At 37.6% G+C, this 17,743-nt stretch overlaps 1 protein-coding gene across 3 annotated transcripts in view; it reads left to right on the top strand.

Moving 5' to 3' along the window:
* cadm1a (cell adhesion molecule 1a) overlaps positions 1–17,743 on the top strand; it is a 301,432-nt gene that overhangs the window by 235,188 nt on the left and 48,501 nt on the right. For all 3 annotated transcript variants that reach the window (XM_058758218.1, XM_058758220.1, XM_058758219.1), the window contains 2 exons: positions 7,152–7,289; positions 11,740–11,898. In XM_058758218.1, coding sequence (XP_058614201.1) covers positions 7,152–7,289; positions 11,740–11,898 — 297 coding nt within the window. The remainder of the gene's footprint in view (positions 1–7,151; positions 7,290–11,739; positions 11,899–17,743) is intronic.

Genomic DNA, 17,743 nt, shown 5'->3' with positions numbered 1-17,743 from the left:
TTTGCGTCCAGGTCAAGTTGTAGCCTACATTTCACATTTTAATATAGGTCTGACCAGAGAAGGGTAGAGTACCCAAAAACTGTACTCAAGTAAAAGTAAAAGTAATAGTCTGAATAGTTACTTGAGTAAGAGTAAAAAAGTATCGGATAATAAAACTACTCAAGTAATTAGTTACTAGTTACTTTGGATCATATACTGAATATAGTATATTTTTATTTAGATATTTAGATAAACACATATACATATACACACACATACAGTGAGGAAAATAAGTATTTGAACACCCTGCTATTTTGCAAGTTCTCCCACTTAGAAATCATGGAGGGGTCTGAAATTGTCATCGTAGGTGCATGTCCACTGTGAGAGACATAATCAAAAAAAAAAAATCCAGAAATCACAATGTATGATTTTTTAACTATTTATTTGTATGATACAGCTGCAAATAAGTATTTGAACACCTGTCTATCAGCTAGAATTCTGACCCTCAAAGACCTGTTAGTCTGCCTTTAAAATGTCCACCTCCACTCCATTTATTATCCTAAATTAGATGCACCTGTTTGAGGTCGTTAGCTGCATAAAGACACCTGTCCACCCCATACAATCAGTAAGAATCCAACTACTAACATGGCCAAGACCAAAGAGCTGTCCAAAGACACTAGAGACAAAATTTTACACCTCCACAAGGCTGGAAAGGGCTACGGGAAATTGCCAAGCAGCTTGGTGAAAAAGGTCCACTGTTGGAGCAATCATTAGAAAATGGAAGAAGCTAAACATGACTGTCAATCTCCCTCGGACTGGGGCTCCATGCAAGATCTCACCTCGTGGGGTCTCAATGATCCTAAGAAAGGTGAGAAATCAGCCCAGAACTACACGGAGGAGCTGGTCAATGACCTGAAAAGAGCTGGGACCACCGTTTCCAAGGTTACTGTTGGTAATACACTAAGACGTCATGGTTTGAAATCATGCATGGCACGGAAGGTTCCCCTGCTTAAACCAGCACATGTCCAGGCCCGACTTAAGTTTGCCAATGACCATTTGGATGATCCAGAGGAGTCATGGGAGAAAGTCATGTGGTCAGATGAGACCAAAATAGAACTTTTGGTCATAATTCCACTAAACGTGTTTGGAGGAAGAAGAATGATGAGTACCATCCCAAGAACACCATCCCTACTGTGAAGCATGGGGTGGTAGCATCATGCTTTGGGGTGTTTTTCTGCACATGGGACAGGGCGACTGCACTGTATTAAGGAGAGGATGACCGGGGCCATGTATTGCGAGATTTTGGGGAACAACCTCCTTCCCTCAGTTAGAGCATTGAAGATGGGTCGAGGCTGGGTCTTCCAACATGACAATGACCGAAGCACACAGCCAGGATAACCAAGGAGTGGCTCTGTAAGAAGCATATCAAGGTTCTGGCGTGGCCTAGCCAGTCTCCAGACCTAAACCCAATAGAGAATCTTTGGAGGAGCTCAAACTCCGTGTTTCTCAGCGACAGGCCAGAAACCTGACTGATCTAGAGAAGATCTGTGTGGAGGAGTGGGCCAAAATCCCTCCTGCAGTGTGTGCAAACCTGGTGAAAACTACAGGAAACGTTTGACCTCTGTAATTGCAAACAAAGGCTACTGTACCAAATATTAACATTGATTTTCTCAGGTGTTCAAATACTTATTTGCAGCTGTATCATACAAATAAATAGTTAAAAAATCATACATTGTGATTTCTGGATTTTTTTTTTTAGATTATCTCTCTCACAGTGGACATGCACCTACGATGACAATTTCAGACCCCTCCATGATTTCTAAGTGGGAGAACTTGCAAAATAGCAGGGTGTTCAAATACTTATTTTCCTCACTGTATATACATATACATTTATACATACACACACACACACACTGCCGTTCAAAATACTTTTAATGTTTTCTTTAAATGTAATTTATTTCAGTGATGCAAATCAGAATACTTATCAGCCTGATTTATTATCAATGCTGTTCTTTTTTAGCTTTCTATTCATAAAAAACCCTGAACAAAATGTCACAGGTTCCAAAAATTATTAAGCAGCAAAACTGTTCCCTGTTGAAAAAAACAGCATATGCTGGTATGGTATATACCATTTTGAAGCATGGGATGCTGGTTTGAGCTGATTTAAGCTGGTCCAACCAGCTCAAGACCAGCACATGACCAGCATAAACCAGCATCCCAGCTTCAAAACATACCTAACCAGCATATAACACTGGTGATAAATCAATATATTTGAATGATTTCTGAAGATCATATGACTCTGAAAACTGAAAACAAATTCTGATTTGCATCACTGAGTTAAATTAAATTATATTTTAAAGTTTAATTATGTATTATAAATGTATATAACCTCTGACACAGAGAAGAGTGAAAACTCCTCACATGACCGCTACAGAACATCTGAACATAACGAAACAAATGCACATTGACGGATCTTCTTCCGTCTGTTCTGCAAAATGTAAACAAATGTAGCCTTTATTTCTGCAAGCGTAAATATTGTGAAAATATCAATATTAATTGTGTCTAGGCAAGGCATTCCTCCTGGAACTAACACGGGATTGGCGGGTGTTTATTTCATACTCTGTGACAGCTTATTTAATGAATAAATTATACATTGTATTTAATGTGTAAGGTACATGTACAACAAACTGGTAATGTCATAGTGGTATCGTGTATTGTAATCGAATCTATACCTGTGGAACCGACAGCACACGTGGTGTTCTTCTAATAAAGATCTTCATAGTTAGAAAACCATAGCCTTTGCTTTCAACTGACTGTAGATCCAAAGCCACGTTTTCAGCGCTCTTGATGTTACAACGACTCCGCACGTGCGGCAGGGAACTGAACGAATCATTCAAACTGATTCGCGAATCGATTCACTGGTCTGCCAACTGGTTTGATCAAAGCCTTCGAACAGAATCGACTCAAAAGAATGAATCATTCACGAATGGGCATAGCTCATTGCCCAGAAAAAAAGTAGACGGATTTACCCTTGGTAAATATGACCAAAGAAGGCTGTGAAAATTAATCTGCATTGTTAATTCTTTTGATCTTTTATTTTAAAAAATCACAAAAATCTAACCTTTGATTGGATAATAAGAATTTAAAATGGGGGGAAATATCATTATGAAATAAATGTTTTTCTCTAATACACACTGGCCACAATTAACGGCACCCTTTTATTCAATACTTTTTGAAACCTCCATTTGCCAGTTTAACAGCTCTAAATGTTCTCCTATGACCATTCCTTCATCCAGAATCACTCCAGACCCTTTAGATTCACAGCTCCATGTTGGTGCTTCTTCTCTTCAGTTCACCACTCATTTTCTATAGGGTTCAGGTCAGAGGACTGGAATGGCCAGCAGAAGCTTGCTTTTGTGCTCAGTGGCCCATTTTTGTGTTGTTTTTGAGGTTTGTGTTTGGATTATTGTACAGTTGGAAGATCCAAACATGGCCCATTGTAAGATTTCTAACAGAGTCAGTTACTTATTGATTTTTTATCTGTTGGTATTTGATAGAATCCATGATGCCATGTGTCTAAACAAGATGTCCAGGACCTCCAGCAGAAGTATAGGCCCACACCATCAAAAATACAGCAGTATATTTCATTGTACACATGGGGTACTTTTTATCCCTGTGTTCACCAAACCCATCTTGAGTGTTTGCTACTAAAAAGCTCATTTTTTAGTTTCATCTGACCATAGAAGCCAGTCCCATTTGAAGTTCCAGTCGTGTCTGATAACTGAATATGCTGGAGTTTGTTTTTGGATGAGCGAGGAGAATTTTTCTTGAAACCCTCCCAAACAACATGTGGTGATGTAGGTGCTGTTTGACAATTTTTTTTTTTTTTTTTTAAGGTTTTCTGACCCCGAGACTCAACTATTTTATGCAATTCTCCAGCTGTGGTCCTTGGAGAGTCTTTAGCTACTCAAACTCTCCTTCTCACCGTGCATTAGGACGATATAGACACACATGCTCTTCCAGGCAGTTTCATAACATTTTATGTTGATTGGAAATTCTTAATTATTGCCCTGATGGTGGAAATGGGAATTTTCACTGCTCTAGCTCTTTTCTTAAAGCCACTTCACTAATTTGTGAAGCTCAATTATCTTTTGCTGCACATCAGAAATATATTCTTTGGTTTTTCTCATTGTGATGGATGATTAAGGGAACTTTGTTTTCCCTCCGATTTATATTTCTGTGAAACAGGAAGCCATGGCTGGATAATTTCATGTTCATAATCACCCTGGAGTGCAGGGTGTGTGTATGAATGGGAATATACTTCAGAGATATTTTACTCATAAGAATTTCTATGGGTGCCAATAATTGTGTCCAACGTGTATTTGAGAAAAACATTTATTTCATAATTATATTTCCCCCCATTTTAAATTCTTATTATCCAATGAAAGGTTAGATTTTTGTAAATTGTTTTAAATAAAAGATCAAAAGGATTAACAATGCAGATACATTTTCACAGCCGCCTTTGATCATATTTACCAAGGGTGCCGATATTTTTGGCCATGATTGTGTGTGTGTATGTATATATATATATATATATATATATATATATATATTACAGGTGGCACGGTACACAGATGTCACAGTTCGGTACGTACCTCGGTTCAGGGGTCACGGTTCGATGCGATTACGGTACAACAGGAAAAAAACAAATCTACTATGCTCGGTTTCTTTTCATTTATTTTGAACAGAGAGTACTACAGTAGTAATACTAAATATTATATTACATTATTTATATATATATATATATATTCTGCGGTATATATACATACAAGGAATAAATTCTTGAAATATATATGATTTAGTTAACAGATAATCAAGGGGAAAAAACAGTGCGACAAGTAACATAGCCTATATATGCTGAGTTTCAGTCCATTTTTGTGACGGGCTTAAAGTATACTCCTTTGTCAGTCTATGTGAGAGACGCATTCAGAATCAGCACATGGTCACTGTCTAGGGGGCTTTGTTTTCAAGTGCGCAGCTCATGGCATTCGCTGTTCTGCTGGCGGTTATCAAACAGCGTTGCATTACTGCGGGCGCCCCCTTCTGGATTGAAGGTGAATTGCCTGTGTTCGTTGTAAGGCCTCATGCACCAAACCGAGATGCCCGTACTGTGATGGTTCGATACGAATACATGTATCGTGCCACCCCTAATAAATATATATATATGGCTGTGAAAATAAATCTGTATTGTTTAACATTTTAATCTTTAATTTAAAAATAAATCACAATCTCATTATGAAATAAAGGTTTTCTCTAAGGGTGCTTTAAGGGGTCTGAGCAGAGTTTGCTGAATTTTTGGTCCAAAAAATCTCAGATCCTTTTAAAGCGCTTTCAGATATTGATACAAAAGCATGCATTGTGAACACAAACCGCTCTGGGCTTTTTTCTCTATCAGAGGCCGTCAGGTTTTGTTTTGATTTTTTTATCTGTTGGTATTTGATAGAATCCATGATGTCAGGTACTGTATCTGAACAAGCTGTCCAGGACTTCCAGCAAAAAAAATAAGCCCATAACATTAAAGATCCAGCAGTATATTTATGTAGGCATGGGGTACTTTTTTATCTTGGTGTGCACCTAACCCATCTTGTGTGTTTGCTGCCAAAAAGCATTTTTTTCCTCCATCTGACCATACAACCCAGTTCCGTTTGAAGTTCCAGTAGTGTCTGGCAACTGAATATGCTGGAGTTTGTTCTTGAATGAGAGCAGAGGAATTTTCCTTGATATTTATTTATTTATTTTTTTTACCAACAGTGCCAATAATTCTAACTATGAATATATATGTTTGTTTGTTTATTTATTTATTTAGATGGTACAAAACATTTATTTATACACATAATATAAAATCTTCCCACATGTGGTCATGACCCCAACGTTGAGAACCTCTGGATTAGACAAACCTGAACCTGTTGTTTTGACTGTCAGATTTCCCATAAGGCACTTGGCGCATAAACAAACACCCACAGACACACACACGCAGGGCTTCTTTGTTTCCTGAGAAATCCTTTTATGATCAATCACCAGAGTGGAGCAGCTTTTATGAGATGCTGCAGCAGTGTAGAATCAAGATATAGCCATTCATCTTCACCTAACAGAAGGCCCGAGACGTGGCCAAGCCAGATCCTGAGCGCCAAGTCATTCATATTTCAGAACGGAGCCGTTACCCCACACACACACACACACTTTTGCTGCTGTTTGGAGGGGCTGCTGAAAGCCCTCTAAAAACTCAACAAACACTTCACCTGCTACTTTCTTTGAGGACTCAGCTGCATGGTGGAGCCATTCAGCAGAATTATTGTTTATGTGTTTGTGCGTGTGTGTCTTTGTGTACATGTGAACGCTTTGCTGCGTTCTGCGTCTTGACATAACTGCATGGAAAAATCACCCGCACTTAAAAGTGATTATTCCGTTTTGAGAGCAGAGTTTAGTGCAGGGTGGGTATTGAGGGAGTGGGATTGCAGAGAGCTCACTGAATGCCGTCGAGTGGCTGGCTCCACAGCTTCAGACACCCGAGTTAAAGCAGAATGCTTGAATGGAGCCCTGCTGCTTGGTGAGAGCAAGAAACCTGAATTACCCTGTCCAAAAAACGCCACACATTTATGCCAGATTTCTAGAAGCCTAGGATTTAGGTGACCTTTTCAGGTAAGCATTTTAGATGTAGTGACCCTCTTGGAAGTAAGGACCAGTGAAAGCGAGCATGTCTTTTGAAAACACTGTTATCACGGCATATCCAACTGAGCACCAAAATGAAAAGGAAGCCTTTAGAGATGTTGGTTACAATATGCCTATGAACATTCACAATTATTCAGGTCAGGAATGTTCTAGCAGATTTATTCCAGTCTACCGGATGTGTTGCTTTCTGTGTTAAGCAAGATGTTTCGCCACTATTCACGATGTAGTTATCTGTGTCTCATCAGAGTATATACTTTGCCAAGGGTATGCTCTTTTATGTCTTTATAAATGAGAATAAATACACTCACCTCTTTATTTTCTATGAAGTGTTCATCCCTCAGTATTAGTGTCTGTGTTGGCTATCAGTGCACCAAGGGCTGAATTTGACTCTAGTGGTGCTTGATTTACAGACCACCTTGTAAAATCTGTCTATCCTCTCTCAGTCCCACCAGGAAACCCAATCATAGAGTCCCGCGAGGACATCGTCAGAGAGGGCAACGAGACAGAGATAACCTGCACCTCCATGGGCAGTAAACCCGCCGCAACCATCAGATGGATGAAAGGAGACAAAGAGTTACAGGGTGGGTCAAGTCACATTGTGTACACACAAACAAACCAGGTGTTTACCAGGTTTGTTTTCGCTCTGCCTGGCATCCCACAGCGTGAGGTTTTCCCTAGAGCACTGTCCTCTGAGAGTTTATGTATCGAAAAGACAAACACATTAAAACAACTTAATACTAGCAACAAACTTTGTTAGATTTATGTAATGCTTTGCAGGTCATGGGTGAATGTAGAGTACAGTATTGTTCAAAAGTTTGGGATCAGTAAGACTTTATTTATTTATTTATTATTTTAAGAAATAGATTTTATTCAGCAAATACCTGTTCAACTGATAAAAAGTGACATTAAAACATTTATATAAAATGTATATAAATGCTTTTCTTTTAAACTTTCTGTTTCTTTTCTTCAAAGAATCCTGATAAATGTAATGCAAAATAATATCAGCATATTAGAATGATTTCTGAAGGATCATGTAACACTAAGGACTGCAAAAAAACTGGCATTGCCATCACAGGAATAAATGCATTTAAAAATATATTATAATAGAAGATTTTAAATTGTAATAATATTTCATACTATTACTGTATTTTCAATCAAATGAGTGCAGCCTTGGTGAGCACAAGATAATCTTACCAACCCCAAGCATTTGAATAGTAATTTCAAATATACAGTATCATGAAATTTTCAAACATTGATTTATTTCCTAAATTAATACAAATTATATTTTTAAAAACCAAAAGTGTAACATTTGGACCCTCCCACTATTTTCATTATTATTATTATTCCTATTTTCCACAATTTAGAATAAGAAAAAAATGTGTGTGTGTGTGTGTGTGTGTGTGTGTATATATATATATATAATATGTAGCGACCAAAATTGTTAAATTATTAAAACCTCTATCTGTCTCTGTCTGAGTGGCTCTGTGTGTGTGTGTGTGTGTGTGTGTGTGTGTGTGTCTGTCTTTATTTATTTATTTATTTACTTATTTACTTACTTGTACATTTATTTATTTACATTTATACATTTGTTTAGTTTTATTCATCAATTTATGAGAAACACAAGTTCAATCAAGTGTCCAAACTTTTGACCAGTAGTGTGTATATTTATTATTTGACATACCCCTTCTCTACATATTGTAGTCCAAAGTTTATTGATGTTTGAATGTTTTCATAAGTCATAAGTCACCACCTCCTTTTCAGCATCTGCTTACCTAAATACCCCTCACAGAAGCTCAGCTCATTTTCCGTAATGGTCCGTGTGGGTGAGCGAGAGGCCTTACCTTTAACCCGCAGCCGTCTAGACACAGGCAATTTGCATATGTACAAATTACTGCATATAAGCTGTCCTAATAACAGCTACCCAAAATGAGACGGCTAAATTGGAGTCCAGAACGGATGTTTTCATTTGGTAATTAGCGATAAGCTCAGTCAGGGGTCTCCGTTTCTCTCCACTGGGAGTTTCGGCAGCTATTACACAGCATTGTTCTGTTCATTTGTCACCGGGTGTTTTGTTTTTATGTAACATCAATATATTATTGGACAGTTGGACAAATGTAGCACTAAAGATGAACGAGTTTGCCTCAGTGAGATGGACAGCAGGACATGAATATTCTGTTCTTGTATAGCGGAACGGTTTGAATGGAGGAGGAGAAAGAGATTGAAGAAAGCGAGGGACCCTTTTCCTGACACAGGCGGTGCAGCGTTGGCACTCACTGGCTGGAAATTGCTTTTGGCCCCTGCGCCTTTTCGGATTTATTTTTAATTAAATGTCCTCATCATTCAGCCTAATTACCTCTAGGATAATCAGGCTTTTTTAAATATCATTTAAAGGTTACACCCATACAGCCCCGGAATGTAAACTCAGCCGCCCCCATGATGTACCGCCTCATTCTCCCTCTCGCTCACACATACACAACCTTCCCAGGCTTCTCTGTGTTGTGTGCTGCGTTTAGTACTTCTGTTTTACATCCTGCTCCATTGTTGACACACACCTGTCTCGTAAGACTAGCTGAATGAACGTCGGGAAACAATGAGTTGTTAATTTCCTCCTGTCAGACGACGTCAGGCCCGCTCATTGTGTCATTGCTTAAAAATATAATCTCATTTCAATTAGCCCACTAAGCTCAGCTGAAACACAATGGCACGATTTAGAATTTTTAATGGCTTTAAGGAAGTTTGCTAAATACTCGTTTGGCCCCAGATCTCCAAACTGCCCTCTTCCAGGGAGTGACTTTCCATCGGAAGGTGTTGAATAATAGGGAAAAAAGGGGAGGGCAAATTATAGAGAGCAAAAAATGTGAAGAAATGGTAAATTCAATAGGGACAGGATCTCTTTTGATATTCAGCCCACTGTATCGCTGCAGATCGGGACTAATCAGAGCTCCTTTGCATTTCAAAAAGGGAGATGTTATTGAAATGAAGAAATGTCTGAATGACAGTGATTGACCTGTGATTATCTCTTTATCAGCAGTGACTGTGGCATTGTGAGGGAGAATATAGACGTGCTTCTGGGCTCTCAATGAGCTCTGTGTCTTCACTTATTTGAGATATGATTGTCTGAATATCCATTCACTGCTGATAATGCTGAATGCAGAACGAATGAATGCTCAAGACAAGGAATTGTCAGGAAAAAAAAAAAATTGTCTGGAGTATTGAGATGGCCAGATTTCCACACAGCAGTGCCATTTTTGGACATTTTTATGATTTATGGTAAAATTAGCATTGTGGATTGTTGATAACACTGATAACACAGCCAGAAGATAGATGCAATCTGCACATAAATGACAAAAGAAATATAGAAACCACACATAAATTGCAATGTGTGATACAAATGCTCCATACATAACTTAAAGGGTGCTTATGCAAATATGCAAAAATGATTTAAAATAAAAATTTTATTCAGCAAGGACACATTAAATTGATCATAAGTGGCAGTAAAGACATTAATGATGTTAAACATTCCCATTTCAAATAAATGCTCTTCTTTTGAACTTTCTATTCATCTAAGAATCCTAGCACAACCATTTTCTTGTTTCTTGAACACCAAATCAGAATTTAGAATTATTTCTTAAGGATCATGTGTCACTGAATGACTGCTGAAAATTCAACATTGCCATCACAGAAATTAATTACATTTTACACTATATTAAAATAGAAAATAGTTATTTTGAATAGTAATAATAATTCACAACAATTGATCAAATAAATAAAGCCTTGGTGAGCATAATAGGGCTTTTTTCAGAAACATAAAAATCTTACAACCCCAAACTTTTGAACAGTACTGTAATGTCTCCAAGATTAAAGGGATAGTTTTACAGAAAAATTAAAATTCTTTTATCATTTACCCACCCTCATTTTGTTCCAAACCTTCTCAAGCAAGCTATTATGAAGAATGAAGATCTGGTTTTATCCATGTGATGAAAGTGAATGGGGTCCAAAACAGCTTTATATGTACAAAAATATCTTCTTTTATGTTTTACAGAATAAATTAAGTCATACAGGTTCGGAACAATGATGACAGATTTTTGTGTGTGAACTATTCCTTTTAAGTACAGTAAGCCATTGATATCCTGAAAAGCATAAACACCATCAAAACCAGCTAGACATGGTAAAATTGGCTCAATCCGTCTGGAGCAAGACGGAGGGAATGGTTTGAGGAAACCTTTTTGAAAACAGTCATTATATTTTCTGCTAATGGCACATAAATTACACATCTATAATAAAGTGACGTTTGTGTTTACCCTCCATCAAACTCACATTTTTCTGTTTCTTTTCTTTTAATCTGTCACTACCACATCTAATTCATTTTTTTTTAATGGTCAAGTGGATTTTTTTTTCTTTACAAATACACAAACGGGACAATAGGTCTCTCTCTCTCTTGCGTTCTCTCTCACCCCTTCTCTCCTCCTTTCTCTCTTTCCACCCACGCCTGTTTCTCTCCACAAGGCCAGAGCAGTAATTGAGTGATGGAGGTCTGTGCGGTGCTGCGAGGCTATTGTCTGGAGCCGCACAATGACTCCGAGTCTTTTGTGTTCTTCATGCCCACTTGATGCTGCTGAAGGAGGGCTGCGGGTCAGAGGCATCCACTACAGCCATTATATCTCACTTCATAAAGCACAAACACACCATCACAGCCCACACAGTTGCCAATGAGTGACAGCTGCATAACAAGACTCGAAAGGAAGCGTTTTGGGGCTGTTTTTCAGCCACATGGCCCCTCCCATATGGTCACATTTCAGGTTAAGCTGCAGGGGGCCGTTTACTGTACACATGTCATTGATAAGCTACAGCGAGACTCCGTATGTCACATATGTGCGAGTCGTTAGGGGATCCGCTTTGTTAGATGGCTCACAGGATGTAACGTATACTGTGGCCTTCAATACATTTAGCCACCCGTGGTTTCTTGACAGAGATGATAATGAAAGCGATTAATTTTGAATTGCATGTCTCGTTGGTTTCTGTCTCTCACAGGCAAATCTAAAGTGGAGGCCACGTATGACAGGATGTTCACTGTGACTAGCTGGCTGAGGTTTACCGTCACGAGAGAGGATGATGGAGTTCCTGTGGTTTGCATTGTTGACCATCCAGCGGTCAAGGACTTTCAGGCGCAGAAGTACCTGGAAGTACAATGTGAGTGAGCCGGCCCTTTAAGAGATATGTATTAATATTATAGTATATGAATATTATGCATTATTTAATTTTTAATTTTAAATATTAAATTAAATATATGTGTGTGTATGTGTATGTGTATGTGTATATATATATATAGGAAGAGTTTGGTTCCAAAACTCGATAAACGCCATTTAAAAAAAAAAAAAAAAAAAGAGTTTCCTCCAAAATCAGTACTGTATCTGGTCAGTATTGAAAAGTCAATTTTTTATTTATGTAAAATAAAATATCTGCCGTGTTATTCTGTCATGTTTTCTCCCTTTTTTTCCAAACCGCGACAAACGCCAGTCTCTCTTCTCTGCAGAATGCGATACATCCGCTCAACCAATCACAGCGCACCATTCCACGCATTGTAAACTACCGGTAATGGTGGCGCTTTGAAAATACACTCGGCATCCTAGTTTTCCTCATCTACTTTGTACTTTGTGATCAATAAACAAACAAAAATTAGGGCTGCACGATAAATCGTATGTGATTGTCATGCGCATCTCGTCAGTAAAGCCGGATCTCTATCACATGCTTTCAGATGGAGCGGCATTTAATACACAGAGCCGTAGATCACTGACAAGCTACGCAATATCGATATCGATATTGCGTAGTTTGTCAGTTTAAGTGTTTTTATTAATACCATTAATAAATGAATATAACATGGCAAAGATAAATGCACTTTTGGAAGTTGAATGTAAGGGAAATGTTATTTTGGAATTTCTGTGGTCTAATGTGATATTGTTGTTCATGTTCTTGTTCATGATGAAATTTTCTTTTATTGTTGTAATTAATTTAAAGCATTAACAAGATAACCTGTTGAATTAATTTTGGGAGCAATGACTGATTGAAAGTATTTTTAGTCCATTGCCTGTATATAAGATTATTGACCAAGTTCAGAGGCTGTCATATGTGGATCAACTTACCTTGTTGTGTATTTTCAACAGTTTCAATATGAAAAATAACTTTTATATTGATTCAATGGATTTATTGTATTTTGAAAAAATAAATAAATAATAAAACGTCATGGATTTATAGCGTTTTGGAACCAAACTCTTCATATATATATGTATGTGTGTGTGTGTGTGTGTGTATAATATATAATGTAAATATATATATATATATATATATATATATATATATATATATATATATATATTTGAAGCAATTATATATAATTGCTATTATTAATATTATTATATTAAATATTAATATTATGTTATGTGACTAACAACTATTAGTATTTTAAACATATTTTCTATTAGTATTTTAAATATATTTTAAGTGATATTTTTGGATTGATAAGTTTTAGCATTTTAATTAAATTTTTAGTATTATTTTTGAAGTACATTGTGACTTGGCAGAGGACAGCTTTTAAATACAGGTATAGAATTACTATCATTGAGTTAAAATACATTGCACAAATACTAAATATTAATTTAAGCATATTTAAATTGATATATTTGTATAGATTAAGGTGTTTGTTTTGTTTATTTTATTTATTTTCTGAACTACAATGTGAGTGAGCTAAGGACAACATGGCAACATTTTTAAAAGAGATGTAGAATTACTAATTGTTATTAAATTAAATATTATGTGAATAATAACAGTAATTTAAATATATTTAAAGTGATATCTTTGGATAAATAAAGTTGTTGTTTTTTTAAGTACAATGTGAGAGCAGAGGACAGCATGATAGCATTTTAAATGTACAGTATTTTAAATATAGCTGTAGAATTACTCATTATTATTGGATTAAATATTAACATTATAAAGGATGTGTGACAGCATTTTAAATATACACTTATTGAATTAGTACTGTTAATAGTATATTATGGTAACATATATTAATAATGTAAATAATATAAATATATTTATTTTTGACTAGATAAAGGTGTGCTTCTTCCCCCTTTTTTCTTTGGAGTTGTGTAGAGTTAGGATTTTTCTTGTTATCTTTGTCCTTGTGTTAGAAATCAGTCAGTCCTATCCTTTCCCTTGTGAGAGCAGACATTAGCCCTGCCATGTCACCTGGCCTGTGATGAAAGATTAAGCATGTTTTTGCACTTGGGTAATTCAGTCATGACACAGAGATTGTGCCTCTGATTGGAGGAGAGCCTTGGGCACAGTCTTCTGTGATACAGGTACAGATATGATTTTTAAAGATGTTTTATTTGGGTCCTCAAGCATATTCTTCTTGAGGTTAATCTTGCCTGCCACTGGGTTTAGAAGATCACCGGAAAAGGCTTCTTTGCCTGACCTTTATCTACCAAAGGCTACACATCTCCAGAAACTGCAGGATATTGGTGCCCAACTTAAAGCAGAAAAATGTAGAACCATTTTGTCTATGCTATTTAACTGGATTTCGTGCTCACGGCCAGCCTTTGTCATGCTCCAGGGAGAGCTGGTGCACGAGTCATTGTCTGGCTCACTCTTCTTTCAAATTGTGCTGCTGAAACTGGGAAAACAATCAATGTTAAAAATCATTGAGTGAAGGCAGCCTTAATGGAGTTCATTTTTACAATAGAAAATAGAAAACCATCGCTGTGGATATTAAATAAGCCAGAAATATTGATAGCTACACCATGCAAACAGTTCCACCGACGTGCAGATCAGCAGCTTGAGGGAAATTAAACGCTCCGTGGTGGCAGTGCTAAGAAATGACGACAATATCTCGTTCCAATAATTGTGTTATTAGAATTAGAGTGACCTTTTCTGTCCGGCACACCAGCTAGACACAAACCGGAAGCCGGTGGCGCTGCTTTCCGTGGTTTTAGTGCTCGTGTGCCCAGGAGAGAGAGAGAGAGAGAGCGAGTTTTGGAAAGGAACTAATGCAGGGGAAGCTTCAAAGCAAGAAACTTTCACTCAGAGCCTTTCATGCGAAGAGTTTGAAGATGACAAGGGGAGAAATGGAAGGAGTCTCCATAGAGCTGAGACAAACAGGTGGATATTCCTCTTACAGAACTTCTGAGCAGACCGCTCTCTCTCTCTCTCTCTCTCTCTATTTCGCTTTAGACCAGGCTGTCCATCATGGACACAGAAATGTTAGCTCTGACAGGGTGTAATTTGGACAGATAGAAGGCCAACAGATCACTTTTTGTTGATAGAAGAGGTCAAACAGGAAAGCATCAAGTGGGCAAAGCACTCAACAAATTTTGTGATTGTCAAAAAGCCAGTTGAAACGTCAGCCCTGAAATAATGTGATAAATCTTGTCAGGACATTGACGCTTATTTTTTTTCCCGTCGTACACTTTAAAATCCAAGAAAGTGTGAAATCCGTGGGTCAAAGTCAAGTCACCATTCACTCAGCATCCAGTCTATTCAAAGTGCCGTAAGAGCCGGTAAAATTGAAAGAGTGGAATCTGGGGGTTATTGTGGGCGACTTTGACATGGTTTCAGCGAACTAATCTTTCGCCCTTTGAATCCACAGGGACACTCAGCATCTCTCTGTGTGGATATTTTGTAAATTCCTTGGCCCTTATGCATGACCTGCCTCCAACGCAAGGTCTGCTGCTTATCCTGATTCATGCATATTAATGACTCCGGACTATTTACATTACAAACCCACTGTTTCATCTATCAGTGCATGTCTACTGTTTAACCCACATTGCTTGCCAAAGGGAGCGAATGATGTTATTCAGGTTGCACATGGGAGCAGCTCTAATATCTCCCCCACGTCTGTGGAACGTACACACAGCACTGTCGCATAAGCATCTGTGGAACGCCACTTCAAGCTCTATTACTGGGGGAATATTAGATTTGGGTTCCTTTGAGAAACTAGAGGGCTGGATGCCGGCCAGCTCTGGAATGGAGCGTAGGACTGGAAAGGCATAGCTCAGCCATTACAACCTGTCAGTTTGAGAGGAGGAATACCTCCAAGGAAACAGCAGGAACCTCAGAGCACGCATCTCATGTGGAGCCCACTTACATAACTGTGGTCGGCTTGGCAAGCGCACCATGGCCTCCTGTGAATCTTGGGAACTTCAAAGGGATAGTTCACTCAAAAATTTAAAATTTGTTGTTATTTACTCACTCTCATGACGTTCCAAACCCGTAGGACTGACTTTCTTCTACTTTTTCTGAAAAAATGCGTTTTTGTCCATACAATGGAAATCAATGGGCTCCAACTGACTGTTGTTTTGGACTCCAGTGACTTTCATTGTATGGACAAAAAAAAGAGTTCTTCAGAATATCTTCTTTTGTGTTCCACAGAAGAAAGTCAGTCATAAAGGGTTGAAAAGACGTGAGGGAGAGTAAATGTCGTCAGCAGAAGGGATTGTATTGAGAGCGATGAATCATTCACAATGAGACCAGAAACATGAATTCCGAAAATAAGTCAATTTTGATTTAAAGTTCACTTCAAGAGGATTTAATGGTGCTAGTATGGTCACTGATAGCCCTGTATTGGTAACATTAGTTAACTACATTAATTAAGATAAACTAGCTATGAAAAACACTTCTAAAGCAGGGGTTCTCAACTCTGGCCCTCGAGGTCCAGGTAAAGTTTAGCTCCAGCCCTAATCAAACACACCTGAACAAGCTAATCAAGTTCTTCAGAATTACTAGAAAGTTGCTGGCAGGTGAGTTTGATCAAGGTTGGAGCTAAAATCTGCAGGAAAGTGGACCTTGAGGGCCCCTGTTATAAAGCATTTATTGTTGATTCCAACATTTACTAATACATTAAAAAAATCAAAAACTGCATCTACACTCTTAAAAATAAAGGTGCTTCACGATGCCATAGAATAACCCTTTTGTCTAAATGGTTCCATAAAGAACCTTTAACATCTGAAGAACCTTTCTGTTCGGTTCTTTGTGTCGAAAGAAGGTTCTTCAGATCATAAAAAGGTAATAAAGAGATGGTTCTTTAAAGAACCTTTGAGTGATTGGTTCTTTGTGGAACCAAAAATGGTTCTTCTATGGCATCGCTTGAAGAACCTTTTGAAGCACCTTTATTTTTCAGAGTGTATTGATGTTATTTAATGGACCAGATTAACATGAACAATGAACAGTTGTATTTTTATTAACATTAATAGCATTTACTAACATTAACAAAGAATATTAAATACTGTAAAATGTATTGTTTTAATGTATTGCTCCTTGTTAGTTAATTCATTAAATAGTTAACAAATGGAACCTTATTGTAAAGTGTTACTCCTATATAAATTCTAATAGAATTACTATTGGCAAAGGCTGTGCAGACTTTGCTTTTTTCCTTTTTTTTTCTGTTGATTTGTTTATTTACTTATTGTTTTTCTTTTTATTTGGCACACCTAACTGTTGTTCTTGTATCCATTATGCCTAATGAAAGGCCAGTAACACTTTCTTGCCTTTCAGTGTTTTTCATGTTCTGTTTTTTTTCTGTCTTTTATGGTTTATTTTCTCGCTGCACTCATTAGCACTCAGTATAACAAAAAGCTAGCCGTTTCCTGTTTTTTCCCATCATGTACCTATATGTAGAAACACTACCTGGCAAACAGGTAGTATTTGCCTGATATTATAAACGTTCTACAAAAGCAGCAGCGCGACAGCCTTGTGTAGTCCATTAAATGCCAAGGGTCCTAAATGTCTCTATGATTTTCTTACATAAGCTGTTTGCCATTAAGTTTCATCATGTCATTAGACCGCTAGACAGACCGAAAAATCCTATTAGACACCAGAAATTGGCACACAGGTGTAATACGGTTATGCAAGGAGTTCACACAAATGTGGAGCGAGTGACCAGCCGGCGTGAATCTGTATGTCAGATCCTACCCTCCGACGGTGTCCAGACACACGACGCTGGATACTTTGACGTGAGAGAGCGTTAGTTATATGTCCGACGTCA

Source organism: Onychostoma macrolepis, chromosome 21, assembly GCF_012432095.1.
Source record: "Onychostoma macrolepis isolate SWU-2019 chromosome 21, ASM1243209v1, whole genome shotgun sequence".
NCBI lineage: Eukaryota > Metazoa > Chordata > Actinopteri > Cypriniformes > Cyprinidae > Onychostoma > Onychostoma macrolepis.
Note: the sequence above shows the minus strand (reverse complement) of the source record. Positions and strands in the feature narration are given on the sequence as shown.